The 16,931-nt window shown below is 42.0% G+C and overlaps 1 protein-coding gene across 1 annotated transcript in view; it reads right to left on the reverse strand.

Moving 5' to 3' along the window:
• Window positions 1-16,931, reverse strand: part of LOC126215087 (basic proline-rich protein-like) — a 37,922-nt gene that overhangs the window by 11,608 nt on the left and 9,383 nt on the right. The window contains exon 2 of the mRNA XM_049941770.1: window positions 1,608-2,461. Coding sequence (XP_049797727.1) covers window positions 1,608-2,461 — 854 coding nt within the window. The remainder of the gene's footprint in view (window positions 1-1,607; window positions 2,462-16,931) is intronic.

Here is a 16,931-nt window from a genome sequence, read left to right on the forward strand (position 1 = left end):
TGAAAAATTGAAGCAGTTACTATCATGTAGAAGAATTCCGATAGAGGAAAGGAAAAGATTTACTAAACGTTACATATGGAGTGTTGTGCTATACAGAAGTGAAACATGAACAGTTAAAAAGAAAGAAGAAAAATATTTATAAAGTTCTGAAATGTGGTAATGGGAAAAAATGCTTAAGGTGTAGCGGACTGATGGACCTAAGAATGAAGAAGTAATGAAGAAAATAGAGAAAGAAGAGGGATTCTTCGTACATCCATATTTAAACTGGATCAAGGTGGGCCACATCTGGTATAATTTTTATTAAAATGAAATTCCTCCAGCTGTACTTAAGATTTTTTATTTACTTCGCTACTAGTTTCGGCGTTGCGTGAACGCCATCTTCAGGCCCGTACACTTTGTGTGTGGCTCAGTCTAGAGTGAGCCACACACAACTGATTTCATCAAAGTGTACGGGCCTGAAGATGGCGTTGACGCAACTCCCAAACTAGTAGCGAAGTAAATAAAAAATATTAAGTGCAGCTGGAGGAATTTCATTTTAATAAGAAAGAGGATTGTTGGTAGTGACCAGACAGAGGAAGAAATTCTGGCTGGCACATAACTGCGTCGGAAATGTCTAAAGCAAAGAGTCATAGAGGGAGGAATGTGAGTATGAGATAAGAAGAGACCTGAAATAATGACTGACATTACAAGAGACGAACATAATGGGTGATCAAAAAGTTAGTATAAATTTGAAAACTGAATAAATCACGGAATAATGTAGATACAGAGGTACAAATTAGCACACATGCTTGGAATGACATAGGGTTTATTAGAACCAAAAAAATACAAAAGTTCAAAAAGTGTCCGACATACGGCGCTTCATCTGATCAGAATAGCAATAATTAGCATAAGAAATTAAGACAAAGCAAATATGATGTTCTTTACAGGAAATGCTCAATATGTCCACCATCATTCCTCAAAAATAGCTGTAGTCGAGGAATAATGTTGTGAACAGCACTGTAAAGCATGTGCGGAGTTACGGTGAGGCATTGGCGTCCGTTGTTGTCTTTCAGCATCCCTAGAGATGTCGGTCGATCACGATACACTTGCGACTTCAGGTAACCCCAAAGCCAATAATCGCACGGACTGAGGTATGGGGACCTGGGAGGCCAAGCATGACGAAAGTGGCGGCTGAGCACACGATCATCACCAAATGACGCGCGCAAGAGGTCTTTCACGCATCCAGAAATATGGGTAGTTCTAATAAAACCCGATGTCATTCCAAGCATGTGTGTCAATTTTTACTTCTCTATCTACATTATTCTGTGGTTTATTAAGTTTTCAAATGTATACTGATTTTTTGATCACACGGTACAAACTGATGAATGGAGATGCTCAGAACAGGACACAATGGAGAGCCTCCAGTTGAAACCTCTCATAAGACAGATACATTAAAGAAGACGAATAAGACTCTGCAGTAGCTAGCAGGGGAGAACTAGATCAAAATTAGCTGAAAAAAGACTTAGTACCTGGGTAGTATGGATAGCTAAGCGTGGGCTTACCATGGCCAGAATTGCCACCAGCCTCGGTGCGGCAGTGGCAGTGGCCGCGGCAGTGGCAGCGGCTGCGGCTGAGGCTGTGGCGGCGGCGGCGACGCAGGGAGTACGTAGGTGGGGGGCGGCGGCAGCACGAGCGTGGTGAGAGGGCGGTGCCAGTGGCGCGCTGTCTTGAAGAGGTTCGCCGGCTCCAGGAGGTGCGACGACCTGGAGTGCTCCGCGTTGTCCGGGCCTGCAGAGCGCGCTCCCGGCGCCGGCTGCGGAGCCTGTTGGAGCTGCGGTGGCGACAGCTGTTGCGGAGGCAGGGACATGGGCAGGACAGGGCCCGACCCGAGAGGCACGAACCCAGTCGGGACCGGCGACAGTATTGGTACCGCCGACAGAGGGTTCCCAGACCCCGATGTGGGCCAGCCGGGAGGCAACTGCGGCATCATTGGTGGGAACTGGGCTCCCGGTGGGAACGGTAGGCTGGGTGGGAACTGGCCTCCCGGTGGGAACTGTAGGTTGGGTGGGAACTGGCCTCCCGGCGGGAACTGTCCCCCTGGTGGCCACTGAGGAAACGGTGGAAATTGAGCTCCGGGTAGGAACTGAGGCTGCGGCTGCGGTAGTGGTGGCAGTGGCGGAGGGCCATCTGGCTGTGGAGGCGGCGGTGGCGGTGACTGCGGAGGGGGAGGTGCTTGAGGCTGCGCTGGCGCCGACGGTGGTGGTGGTGGCGGCGGCCCTGGAGGCGGAAGTGGTTGCCCAGGCGGCAGCCCGAAGGGGTCTGTCTGCCGCTGCGGCTGGAACAAGCCTGGGCCAAACGCCGAAGGCAGGAAGAAGGACTGCGGGAACCCCATGGGGCTCTGCGCTGCTCTGTAGCCGTCCTCACCTCCGATGCCCATATCGTCTGCTTGGTAGGCGGGCAGTGATTGGGGATACGCCTGCCCCTGAAACCAGCCAGAGATGTCATGGTACACGTTTCCGCAACGTGACAGCTGAAATTTACAGTTTATTCGCAACTGATTTGACCGCATTCAGTGGACTTCAATAGTTTGTCTGTTTCGCCTCATTTGATTCATCATCATAATCAGCATCGTGTTACGAAAGTACACTACTGGCCATTAAAATTGCTAAACCAAGAAGAAATGCAGATGATAAACGGGTATTCATTGGACAAATATATTATACCAAAACTGACATGTGATTACATTTTCACACAATTTGGGTGCGTAGATCCTGAGAAATCAGTGCCCAGAACAACGGCCTTGATACGCCTGGGCATTGAGTCAAACAGAGCTTGGATGGCTTGGCTTCAACACGATACCACAGTTCATCAAGAGTAGTGACTGGCGTATTGTGACAAGCCAGTTGCTCGGCCACCCATTGACCAGACGTTTTCAATTGGTGAGAGATCTGGACAATGTGCTGGCCAGGGCAGCAGTCCAACATTTTCTGCATCCAGAAAGGCCTGTACAGGACCTGCAACATGCGGTCGTGCATTATCTAGCTGAAATGTAGGATTTCGCAGTGATCGAGTGAAGGGTAAAGCCACGTGTCGTAACACATCTGAAATGTAACGTCCACTGTTCAAAGTGCCGTCAATGCGAACAAGAGGTGACCGAGACGTGTAACCAATGTCACCCCATACCATCACGCCGGGTGATACGCCAGTATGGCGATGACGAATACACGCTTAAAATGTGCGTTCACTGCGATGTCGTCAAACACAGATGCGGCCATCATGATGCTGTAAACAGAACCTGTAATCATCCGAAAAAATGAAGTTTTGCCATTCGTGCACCCAGGTTCGTCGTTGAGTACACCATCGCAGGCGCTCCTGTCTGTGATGCAGCGTCAAGGGTAACCTCAGCCATGGTCTCCGAGCTGATAGCCCATGCTGCTGCAAACGTCGTCGAACTGTTCGTGCAGATGGTTGTTGTCTTGCAAACGTCCCCATCTGTTGACTCAGGGATCGAGACGTGGCTGCACGATCCGTTACAGCCATGTGGATAAGATGCCTGTCATCTCGACTGCTAATGATACGAGGCCGTTGGGATCCAGCGCGGCGTTCCGTATTACCCTCCTGAACCCACCGATTCCATATTCTGCTAACAGTCATTGGATCCCGACCAACGCGAGCAGCAATGTCGCGATACGATAAACCGCAATCGCGATAGGCTACAATCCGACCTTTATCAAAGTCTGAAACGTGATGGTACGCATTTCTCCTCCTTGCACGAGGCATCGCAACAACGTTTCACCAGGCAACGTCGGTCAACTGCTGTTTGTGTATGAGAAATCGGTTGGAAACTTTCCTGATGTCAGCACATTGTAGGTGTCGCCACCGGCGCCAACCTTGTGTGAATGCTCTGAAAAGCTAATCATATGCATATCACAGCATCTTCCTGTCCGTTAAATTTCGCTTCTGCAGCACGTCATCTTCGCGGTGTAGCAATTTTAATGGCCAGTAGTGTAGGACGCTGACTTACATTGAGAATTTTTGCCAAAAAGAAAATCACGAAACAGCCATATGTTTTCAGAACTTTTTACTTCAATTACACGACTAATTTCGTCATCTCATTAAGGCCATCTTCATGCCCCTGCAAGTTACTAACGACGAGTATACATGTAGTATATGGCAAGCTATAACACTAGTTGACATTACAGGAAATGAAGCGTAACAATAAAAGTTCTTAAACCAACAAAATGCAACAACTAGCGTTAACAAGAGTACCTGCACACGAACTTAACAAAGCAGAATACGTACACATACTGGTTACCATCGGAACTACCTATTTTTACATAAAAGAGTTATAATAGAATATTTCAAACATCACCAAAACGCACAAACGAAAATGCTTGTCTGGTCTTTATTTTACATAAAAAATTTCTATAACTCATGTAGATGAAAATCACCGTAGTTCGTAGGCAAAACTATCCACATTCGAATTAAAAGTCACGATTTAACCTATGAAGTTCACAAGAGTGTGCATATCTATCGCCAAAGTAATATCACTGCTAGTGATATATCAGAATTAGTTGTTACAGTATTAAAAAAACGCAACCAGAGGCAAAATCCAACGGCTGGCAAATTACAAAGTGAAGGTGGTAAGCATAGAACTTGCGAGGAATATTCATAGAATAGCTAGAGAACAAAATGTTATATATCAAATGAAAAGATATGATTTACAGATCCTTAAACATCAGTTAATCGGCGGGCATACACTAGGCTGAACAAGGAAGGAGCCCGCCGATTGTCTGGAACTGTTTGTTTGGAATTGTGAAATAATGTGTTTCTGTCTGTCATGTTGCTTCATGTTAAATTTTTATTTGTATTTTTGTTTGTTTTGTTATATCTTCTTGTAATTACAGAACTGAAAGCGACGAATAAAAATAGTTCTGATTAATTGACTACTCCACTGGATAGAAGGAAGGAGATCGCCAGGCAGAAAACACGAAGTTCAAAAGGTTCTGAGCACTATGGGGCTTCACATCTGAGGTCATCAGTCCCCTAGACATAGAACTACTTAAACCTAACTAACCTAAGGACATCACACATATCCATGCCCGAAGCAGTTCTAAGGGACTGATGACCTCAGATGTTAAGTCCCATAATGCTCAAAGTCATTTGAACCATTTAGAATGGGCACATCGCATTAGACGTAGGCACTGGTATAAAGTAAATGTAATATGTTACTTTTCTGTGTCCATTTATTTCACCTCATTTTCTCATTTGCATGCAAAGAACGCCACCCCAGAAATTATTACTCCACAAATGAGGTATTTAAATATTATGACATGAAAAAGTCAACGCGAAATACAATGCTGTGCTATGAAACGTAATTTGGTTCGTTAGATGATCTTACGGTCCAGTGACAGTCCACTGCTTAGTGTTGAGTTAATTTACAGTTTACTGAGTGACACCGGTGCTAGTTCGAGAACATTTTTCCATACACGCGACATACTGGGTGAAGAAAAAGTTTCGGACTTCGCAGCGCGATTTCTCACATACGGGCAATACAAAAACGTCTGCCACAAAATTTCGTCCTGCGCATATTTCGGGCAGTAAACGGGCGTTAAAGATTGGAAATCTGGCAACACTGTGATAACATGTACGGTAACTACCTCTATTAGCAAAAACAATGGTGCTATGCAACTTCGTGCAGAGGATAGTGTTTTGTGTTAGCATGCAAGAGGTCGACGGTCGATGGTTCGATTCTGGATCGAGGCTTATTTGCTTCTATTTGCTAAGAGTAGTCAGCTTGTATGGTATTTGGCATCTTAATCATAAAATAGCGACTATAGTCGGTCTTCTACAAAACCTTTGCAATGGCATACTATCAACATAGAAATGAAAATACAATCATTTTCATTGGTCAGCTTTAAAGAAGCCCTTTGCACGTCTTGGACAAGATTGTTTCGCCACTGCATCTACTAGATTCCAAATCTGTTTTCTATGTACCCTCCCCCAATGGTCCCATCGAAATTATTTGCAAAGCATGTTGCTAGCCCTACTGGTGATGTAAAGCCCTAACAAAATGTAACGGACCTGAACTTGGCAAGAATAATTAATCGATGGGACCATCGAGGGAGGATATACCCAAAAAAAGTTTTAAATCTAGTAGATGCAGTGGTGCGAAACAATTCGCGTGCAAGACTGCAAAAGGTTCCTTTAAAAGCTGCCCAATGAAAACGATTGCATTTCCAGTCCTGCGTTCGTAGTAGTTAACTATAAATGTTTTGCAGAAGACCCACTGTAAACGTTGTATGACGATTAAGAGGACAGACACCGTACCACGCAGACTACTTTTAGCAAACAAAAACAAATAAGCCTCTACCCAGAATCTAACTGTAGACCTTTAGCATCCTGACCCAAAACACTATCTACTGCACCAACTGCACAGCATTGCTGTTATATCCTGACACAGGTATCTATCGTACATGTGATTATAGTGTTGAGAGATTGCCCATCCTTTAACGTCCATTAACTGCCCGAAATAAGCGCAGGAAAATTTTTTTTTTTGTATTACAAGTATGTGAGGAATCGCGTTGCGAAATCCGAATGCACGAATTTTTCATCACCTTTATAGCTGTGTGGAATGATACTGGGAGGAGTTTCCTGAGTCATGTGTCTGGACGAGCCAGTGTTTCGCTACTACGCAGCTATTTGTGAAACTGCCTTACACCTGTGCTGAACATATACTGGACAGTCACTACCGTGACGTGGGGACACAGACCTCCCGTTGCATCCTGTCCGTACGCGGAAATCACGCCAGCCTTATGGTGAAATGATCCTAAAACTATATTGATAAGGCTTCGCAGTAGGTAACAAACGGTCTCTGTAGAAGAACTGCGACAGCGCAGAGCCCCTAGCTTTTCCTGAAACTGTAACACAGAAGTGACACTGAGTAACTCACACACGTGTAATCATGTTCATTCAGCCACTTCCTCAGTGTGTGTAATAGCTGTATGTAAATATCAGCGTTATTTTCTTCTGCCTTATTCTGTAATAGCCGGCCGCGGTGGTCTAGCGGTTCTAGGCGCTCAGTCTGGAACCGCGCGACTGCTACGGTCGCAGGTTCGAATCCTGCCTCGGTCATGGATGTGTGTGATGTCCTTAGGTTGGTTAGGTTTAAGTAGTTCTAAGTTCTAGGGGACTGATGACCATAGATGTAAAGTCCCGTAGTGCTCAGAGCCATTTGAACCATTTTTCTTCCGATAATATTTTGGAATGAAGATCATATTGTAATGGAAGTGTTTTGCGAAGAACTCATTGTCTCTGTTATTCTACAATAATTAGGTTAATTTGTATGGTAAACTCTCGGAGAATCGTAACATATAACGCTTATATAATGAATAAAATTATATTGCCGAACACGGTATAGCAGACTTTAGATGGAGAGAATAGTTAGCTCAGCTCAAAAACTTAAGGAAGATTCGCTCATATACGATGTGTACATTAAAAAAAGTAAGTGCTGGTAGGCGATAAATGTGAATGCTGTAGTGATATGACTGCTCACATCGTTGAACACCCATGAACATCACACTGTTTGTGGTGACTACACTACGTCCATACGTATTGAAAAATAGAGTATGTTATAATAATATACGCATTGTGGAATTACTCGTACTTTTTCTTGCAAACCTTTTAAATTTCTATTACACTGAGAGAAAGTATCAGTAGTATGAGAATTTGTGACGACTCGTGGAAGAAGTATTAGAGTACGTTACGCCGCTAGTGATTGCTGATCACTGTAGTCAGACGGGTTGTATAGCCTGTCGGCACTTGTTTTTAATATGTAAACCGTATCTACGATGTTCTCCTTTAGTTCGCTCTGCTACGCTGGCTGTTTTCTATTCTAAGGCAGTCTAAAGCATATTCAACTATATAATTTTATGCTGTTAATATTTGCAGGTACAACTTCACCTTACTTGCACCGCTCTATCACGCTCAAAGTGAAGTCTTCGAAGGTGATCTTTGAGTTTTGGAAACACATAAAAATAGAGCATGGTCGATAACAGGCGTTGGATTGTTGCAGAAGTCTTAGTTCTCATACTGTCGTTGTCACGCTGAAGAAGAAGGTGCTTCATGTGTGGACGAACTCTTCGGTTGGAAACTCGATTACAGCAAGCTGTTTCTCATGCACCGGTGTAGTTACGTTACACGCCGTCATGATACACGCTGCAGTTCGGAGCCCACTAGCGGTAGAAAGTTGCAACTTGCGTCAGCGAAGCGGAAAGTCAAGTAATATGCATGACGTGTGATCACAATCAACATGTGCTTATTTACATCAGAACGAAACTGAGTTTGATTTTTACTTGCTAAGTAGACATATCTTGACATACGACTGTCATCTGCGAAGATTTTATAAAGCATTTATTACCATTTTGATGTTCGTTATTAATATGTTTCAGTGGAGCCTCAGTAGGCTAGGCTTGTGAATGAACCAGCTGGTTCGAAAACTAGTTGCCAAACATACATACTACAACCGCGACAGATTTGTTAATTAAATGCTTCATGAAATATTAACAGGTTTGCTGCTCTTGTACCAACAAAGAGTTAAAACTGAAAAAGGTTGTTTTTCGGTGAAATGCCCAATTGTGAAATACGGTTAACGGAAAACTAATATTGTGCCCACCTAGTGCCTACACAATTGCTAAATCATAACCCAATAATGCAAATAGTGAGACAACATAAATGTGCTGATAGGAAACGTAACTAAATATTTAAACTATTGTGCCTTTCTTTTATACATACCACTGGTGACGACTAATACGAATAGGTGAAACGTGTTAGGTTGAAAACAGTTATGAACATTCAGTTACAAAAGACAAATAATATTTATTCCTTTCTGAATGGCAAACATTATATAATTTTCTTCTTTATAGGATTTGCTGCAGAGCTCAGTATCAAACAAATCAACGTGTCTATCTTATGGGAATGGAGGCAGTCACTTATTATCGAGTAAGAGACCTCAATTAAGACAGCGTCCTGTTATGGGCTTATGGAAGCAACACAAATGTTCTCGATGAGGAGGAGAGTGGAAAGTCCCAGCGTTCAGGGAGAAGATCTTGCTACATATGTGGCTGAAAAGAGCAGAAATTTATCACTTCACACTTGTGGTTAGATTTCCACAGGGGTCTGGGTCCGGGTGACCCTGCGCCGAATCGTTACCTAAGGCGCAACCTGTGGGCTCAACCACACACTGCCGCCCGCCGAATGCACGCGCCCCGATCTCGAATCCCCTGTCACCTCTTTATACATCCTAATAAATAGCTAGCGTGTAGAATTTTGGCACAATGTTTAAGGTTTAGGACGTTCTACTCGCATCCTGGGTGAGCGAGTTTCAAATTCCTATCTGGTCAGCCAAACATAGGATCACCGTTAAGTCGATTAAAGCGAATAGTGCAGTAGTTTCTTTGAGGAGAACATAGACGATTTCGTTTCTCGGCTTTGTCCCATGGATGTCCGATGGTAAATTAAAGCTTAAACGCCCTTTCTGTAGTAAATATTGAGCTGCATACTTACGGATTTTTTCAAGCCATTCGGGCTTTTGGCAAGCGCCTCTTATGTGTAAATCCGTCCCTCACTGTAAAGATGATATGGCCGCTTGACAAAGCGCTTATTATTCTCTCCAAAACTGGTAAAAACTTCATTTGCATTGCACGAAATATATTAAAATTTTTATGTCCCTTAAACTGGAAAATACCGGGTGTTTATAAATGAATTGGGAGTTTTAACGCTTTATAATATTTATTACATTAAAGTTACAGTTATAAATGATATGTCAAATAAAAGATCAACTCAGACAGTTGTGTTTGGCACCAGTGCGGACACGCAGCGCGCAATGTTTCTGCCGCAATCCGCTCGACAGCGGTAGTAGCGAAGATGGCAAATAGTGAACAGAAAGCGTTTTGTGTTTTGCAGTTTGCAAAGATCGAATCTGTAGTTACTGTGCAACATGCGTTGCGGCTGAAGTTCGGTTGTGATCCTCCAAGTGATAATAATATTCGTAGAGGGTGTCATCAATTTGAAGATACCGGCTGCCTTTGTAAAGGGAAGAGCACAGGACGACCAAAAGTTAGTGAAGAGACTGTTGAGCGAGTTAGAGAGTCGTTCACTCGCAGCCCAAAGAAATCAGTCCGGAAGGCTAGTCGTGAATTACAAGTTCCCGTGTCGACTGTTTGGAAAGTTTTAAGAAAACGTGTGCATCTACGTCCTTACCGTTTACAGTTATTACATGCTCTAAAGCCGGCAGACCATGGATTATGTGCCAACTTCACAAACGGCTGCCTGTTTCATGATGAAGATTTTCTGGATCATGTTGTCTTCAGTGATGAATCGACCTTTCACCTTAGTGGACATGTGAACACTCACAATGTGCGCATCTGGGACTCAGAAAATCCTCATGAGGTGGTACAAATGCAACGAGAATCCCCTAAAGTGACTGTTCTTTGTGCCGTATCCTGGCGGAAAGTTTATGGGCTTTTCTTTTTTGGTGAACCTGCTGTAACTGGCACTCCTTACCTTGATACACTACAGCAATGGCTCTTCCCTCAGTTGGAATAAGATGAGCCAGAGAACTTGATTTTACAGCAAGATGGTGCGCCACCTCATTGTCATAGCGAAGTACGCAATTGGTTGAACTTCACTGTAGCCAAGCGCTGGATAGGCCGCAAGGGGCCCAATGACAGGGCTTACTTTGTATGGCCTCCACGTTCACCCGACCTAACGCCATGCGATTTTTTCCATTGGGGCTTCATCAAGGATGGTGTGTACGTGCCTCCACTACCAGCAGACCTCCATCAATTAAGAAACCGGATTGAAGCAGCTGTTGCTTCAATCACTGAAGACACACTGATCAACGTTTGGGAAGAACTCGACTATAGACTTGATGTGTGCCATGTGACAAATGGTGCTCACATTGAACATTTATATGGTTCTTGGTAAAACTGTTTTGCGTTGCTCTTTCATTTGACATATCATTTATAACTGTAAGTTTAATAGAATAAATATTATAAAGCGTTAAAACCCCGACAATCATTTATAAACACCCTGTATTAATGTTGTTTTATTTGCTTTACAGCAAGCTCAAGTTACACATTGAATGCACAGCTCGAAACTACACAATTCATACCATGCAACTCTTCCTTGTCCACTAGAGTCGCTAGATTTCTCAACTCAATGATAACTTTTTTAGGCACAGAAAAAATTCTTTGATGAGTGAATACTTCTGAAAGAAATGAGATTTCAAAAACACTTTTGAGTAATTTCTTCATTGTAACTCTCATTAGTGTGTCGTTGGGCTACGTACAAAGCCAGGTAATGTAAATAACAATAAATCATTTCCACCATATTGCCGTTACCGAAAGTTCATCTTACAGTTCCTGCAGTTCAGGTCCTGCTCAGTTATGTATTACAGGTTATCAGCTGACAAACATGGAACTGTCCGGGTATTCATTTTGTCAATGTTCTATTAGAATCGAAAACAAAAATGAACTGTGTTTGTAGTGTAATACTGAAAAAAATTCATTTACATGTGTTTGTGAAAACACCTTCGAAATTATGCAGTAAATTCGGTGTGAGATGATACCGGGCAGTTTCTGTACCATGGGCGCAGCTGTTTCCCGTGTCTACAACGCCATTTCGTAAACGTCTCTATGGCAACGCCTTTTCGTAGCTCTACAGACAGCTATTCTTTTCCCCTAGAGTCCTTTGCGCGTCGCAGTTGAAAGATGTCAAAAGCACTGCTAGGTGTCATGAATTTCCGTAACCTGACTCGGCTGTAGGAGTGTCTTAGTAATAAAGAATAAACGTATTACAACTCCATGCATGGTGCGCAATTTTCACGCATCGCAGAGCTCGTGACGTCCTATTCTTGAATTATATGTCTTGTGATGATATAATCGTGTCGGTACATTCAGCAGCATATGTGTATATTATCTGCGAAATGTGTTGCGAATAGAGTTAGTAGCAAAGAAGTAATAGATTTAAAGGTCGTGCGTTATGCGGCAGTTTTTCACGCATCTCATTGGTTATGACGTCAGATCTCTGAACTATGAGAGTGGGTCTTATCCCCACAGTGACTTTTGCGTCACAGTAAGGGATATGTGTACAACGTTTGGTTGAAATCGGTCAAGTGGTTTTGGAAGAGATGTGCAAAATACACACATACATACATCCATTTTTTATGATATGTATGGATTGTCTAATTAGAGTTGAAAACGTTACTCTCATATTGCTTTGACTTCTGTGTTTCGTTCCCCATGTCGTTTTTCCCGCACCACGCTCCTACATAAATTCATTTTTACTCGCTTGATAGGATAATGCCATCATAAGACCAGCAGGTCGTTATAGTAGCCCACGTAAAAAAAAGGTGGCATAAGGAGTAACTCTATTTTACTTTAGAACTCATGGTCCTTGCTTTATGTAACATATTTTCCACTATAAAATAAATCATTATTATTGATAATTGTTTTCCAGTAAAGTTAATTATCTCATCCTGAGGAATCTATAAAATCGACTTTTGCAGCCAGCTAAATTTCGCTAAATAGTCTGTACACATTGTGATCATACTGGTAAAAAACAAAGCAAGTATTAAATACTTTTGTATGCCATAGTAGAGACGTCTCTTACCTATAAAATGTATGAATGTATGACTCGTGTTTTCTTCAGACTCATACTGCATGACAAACTACTCATCTTCATTTTTCTAGCTTCTCTGTTCTACACTGAAGAGTACGCTTTTGTGTCCTATCCTACCGACTGCTGGTGAAGGTTTATCTAAAGTAGTATCCGGAAAGTTAGTTCAAAGTTTTGCAGTGTAGGCTATCTTGCAATAAACACAGAAATCAAGTATTGGAAAATGGAGAACAACGCTCCAAAAATTTAGATATAATCAGCGTTCACAGACGAAATGCACCCAAAACTTTAAGTCGCAGCTTTGGTATAAAAGATAAGATTAGAATCTGTAACCTTAGCTTTAGAATTATGCCAACAGAGTTTCCGACACAGTTCCGTTAAACATATTTCGAGACTCGTTGATGCAACTGCAGTTAGAAATTAGATAGAATGATGACTCTTTCGTTTGTAACATTTTATAATTGATAGATGAGCTCAAAAAATTCATTTATTGTGTGACAGTAATTTTCACAGCCTTTTCGTTATGGAACTGAAAACTGTTAGAGATATTCTGAGACTATTTTTAAATTGCGTAATGGTTAATCGTTTGTTGTTTTCGAAATGCCATGGGAACTGCACTTTACTGCACTTAAATGAAAAGTAGCATTCGTCTACTAGTGAGTTTTTATCTTGTCAAAAATGCTCATGTTTTTACAAATAATAGTTATAGCTCTAAAACGCTCGAAGCAGTTCTTCTGAACTGTGTTCTGGTTTCCCGTAAATCTGGCATTATGTCAGTAAGACATACACTTTCAATACAAAAATAATTGAAAAATTTAGAGTTGCGAAGTGAGTAACTGAGAGATGCATCTTTGAAATTACTGGAAGAGACAGGAGACCTAACAAGTAGAACAGGGAACAGACTGATATGGAAGACGTAATTACGATTGTACAGAAGATAAAAAGGGTGTGGGTGAGACATGCAGCCAGGTGAATGAACTTTGCAGATGGACCAAGGATTCCAAGAGATAAGAAAAGACAAAGATGCGTGTAGCTGAAACACGTATTCTGTGACAAACTACTGAGGAAGCATTTATCCAATAATTGATGTTAAATACATCATGGGACCAAAGTAATAGGACATCTATTAGTGGACATTAACATTGTCTCTGTCCATCCTTCGCCTGTTGGAGACACTCTCACCGAGTTGTCTACAGAGGGATGGCAGCACATTATTGTCCAAGAGATGAAATCAGAGGAGATAGTGATGTTGTTCGCTGGGGTCTGTACAGAAGTTGACGCTCTAAATCCCAAAAGTGTACCATTGTGTTGAGGTTCGGATCAGTTCTTTTCAGGAATGTTATTGTCCACAAACCATTGCCCCACAGAGGCTGCCTTATGACACGATGCATTGTCACGCTGATACAAACACCCGCGTCTCCGAACTGGTCCGCTACTCTACGCAGTACACAATGCTACAAAATTCGTCCTTATCCTTCCGCATTTAGTCTCTCCTTAAGCACAATAAAGCGACCACATCGTTAACACGACAAACACTAACATAGCATAACACGACCACCTCCATACTTCACTCTTCGCATTCCACGTGGTGGCAGGTGCGGTTCTCCAGAGTTTCGCCAAAACCAAACACTATCATCGGATTGCTACAGGGTATAGCGTGTTGTCAATATGTCCAAATCACTCGCTTCCAGTCCTCCGCTGTCCAGTTGGCGTTCCTCTTTACACCACCTCAAGCGTCGCTTATCATTGACTGCATAAATGTGTGGCTTATGAGTAGCTGCTCGACCGTTGTACCCCATTATTTTTAACTCCCAACACAGAGTAATTGTACTAGCTGAACTGCTGATAGCTCTTTGTAGCTCGCGAGTGATTCCTACCGAAGATTTAATGGGATTTTTTCAACCACTTCCCGCAATGTTCGACGGTGCCCGTCTATCAGTACACTACGTTCTGCCTGGACTTGGTTTAGCTATTCCTTCGGATCTCTGTTTCACGATTACATCCAGCAACAGACGTGGGCAGCTTTAGAAAGGTTGTACTGTCTCTGATGGATTTGTTAGCCATGTGACATCCAATGACTAATCCATGTTCGAAGTCACTGAGCTCTCGTCACCGTTTGCTTCTCTATTGACAACACAATACTTCGCGTCTCCTTTTATGCTGCGCATCCGCCTCATACGCCCACTGTGCTCAATTCCAGGTGAGGGAAGGGTGTCCGGATTCTTTTATTCGGACAGTGTTGCTGGTGGTAATGATAATATGTCAAGATCAAACAAATGTAAGAAGAAATTGATGAAGAACAGTAGCAAAAGAATAATGACTTACTAAACATCAAAGCTGAGAAGAACACTCTAGAAGTGTTGGAAGCTTTAGATGAAGTGAACAGGAGTAGATAATATGGCTGAAGCAAGGAATACGCCGCCAGAAGGTTGGTAAAGGTGAAAAACAATTCAGCAAAAGAGGTCCAATGATATCAATACTTACAATTAGAATAAACAAAAACACCTAAAATTCCATTAAAGCACATTACGGAAATAAAATTTCGACCATAGAAAAGTAGGAAGTATTTCAAATGTGACGCCAAGGAAAGGTATTAAAGGATTTAGAGTCACAAGGATTAGTGGTAAATGGTAGAGGGACAACTGAGGCCTCACCTGAACTCCAAGGTAACCTTGACCTACTGGATGGTGGACAGGTGACAGAAAACGCAACAGCGTTATGGATCCGTATCGGAGGCAAACAAAATGCATGGATAATCGAAATAACGGCTTTGTCCAGCAGTGTGAGACATCTGACTGATGATGTTGTTGGTGACTGGGATCGCGGCGCTCAACATTGAATTCAGCAGTGCTTACTGAAACGTAACAAGGTGGACTAGATTGACTCACTATCATTCCACTCAAATTATTTTGTCCTGGCTTCTAATCCATACATAAAACAGGATATTGAGTAACTGAAATATCCTAATTCTGTAACAAGCTGTATTTCGCTAAACTTTATTACACACAGCATAGTTTTCACGCTATTGGTGATAATGGTACAATTAGTTTATACTACAAAATTATATTTAAAGAGATATTCGCAATATTAATCAAGCAAACTAAGTACACTTCAGAATCCATACCGCTAGTTAATGTTTGTTTAAGGATTAGCAAAAAGTATAACTTTTCTAAAATAACATATTAATTTGGAAAATACATCGAATCAGTAAATTTAACTTTCAGTAAATTTTTGACGGGCATTTGTAGAGCCAGGTGTATGCCAAAACCTGAGCCTCAGAAAAGAGAACCGTTATATTTACTAATTTAAGAGGATACAGTTTATTGTTATGCAAATTTACTTCGTTGATAGTGCATTTATGCATCTCCTTTTTTACTTTTTCTATCTTTTATGTGAAACTATAAACAGCAATAGCTTCGTACCCCAATATTTTGTAAGCTCTGTATCACGAGCATCTGTAAATAGGTGGCACGTAATATATCGTGGTTGGGTAGTCAAGGTGTACAGTTATTATGTTAGTCAGCCCGCATTCGGAAGTCGACATGTAAAGTGAAATGACTTCATTCAAAAACATACAAAGTTCTGTACCGATCAGTAGCCACGCGTCATTCGATACACCAACTTCTATATCTGTAACAGTCGTCATGTAACATTTCAATTGCGAAATTACTATGTTAGTTTTCTCTGCTGCCACTTGTGAATTTTAGTTACACCACTCGTAGCATATGTGAGCTGCTGACGTGTGTTACACTCATCTCTCAAAATTACTAACTACAAACTGATTATCGTGTATTTAAAACAATAAACTTAAAGGAACTAGAAAATAAACTCGACAGAGCTGTGCTAAACAGTTATTAACTGTTTAACGAAATTAACAATCATCAGTAGAAGACATATGAAGATTCAAGTCGACGAGATTTATAAAGCACAGAAAATTTACGGGAGCTAATATTATGACGCTTTGACAGAATGTGCAAGGAAAGAATTAAATCGGAAAACCTTAAAAGAAGAAGATTCCGTTCGGGCTTGTGCTTAAGTCATTGTGGGTAGCTGATGACGAGGGCTGAGGTAAAGGAATTAGCTAAGTACTAGCTGACTCTCCTAAAAGTCATCAGGCGCATTTTCTCAAGTGTTTCAGTAGATATTTGCAATTTAGTTTTGCAACGTGTTAGAAGAGTCAGCCTGATCAAGTACTACTCTTCACGCATTTCGTGAATAGCCCACCGTCCACTGAAAAAAAAAATCAGGCCATGATATCATACATAGTCAACCAC

Source organism: Schistocerca nitens, chromosome 1 (assembly GCF_023898315.1).
Source record: "Schistocerca nitens isolate TAMUIC-IGC-003100 chromosome 1, iqSchNite1.1, whole genome shotgun sequence".
NCBI lineage: Eukaryota > Metazoa > Arthropoda > Insecta > Orthoptera > Acrididae > Schistocerca > Schistocerca nitens.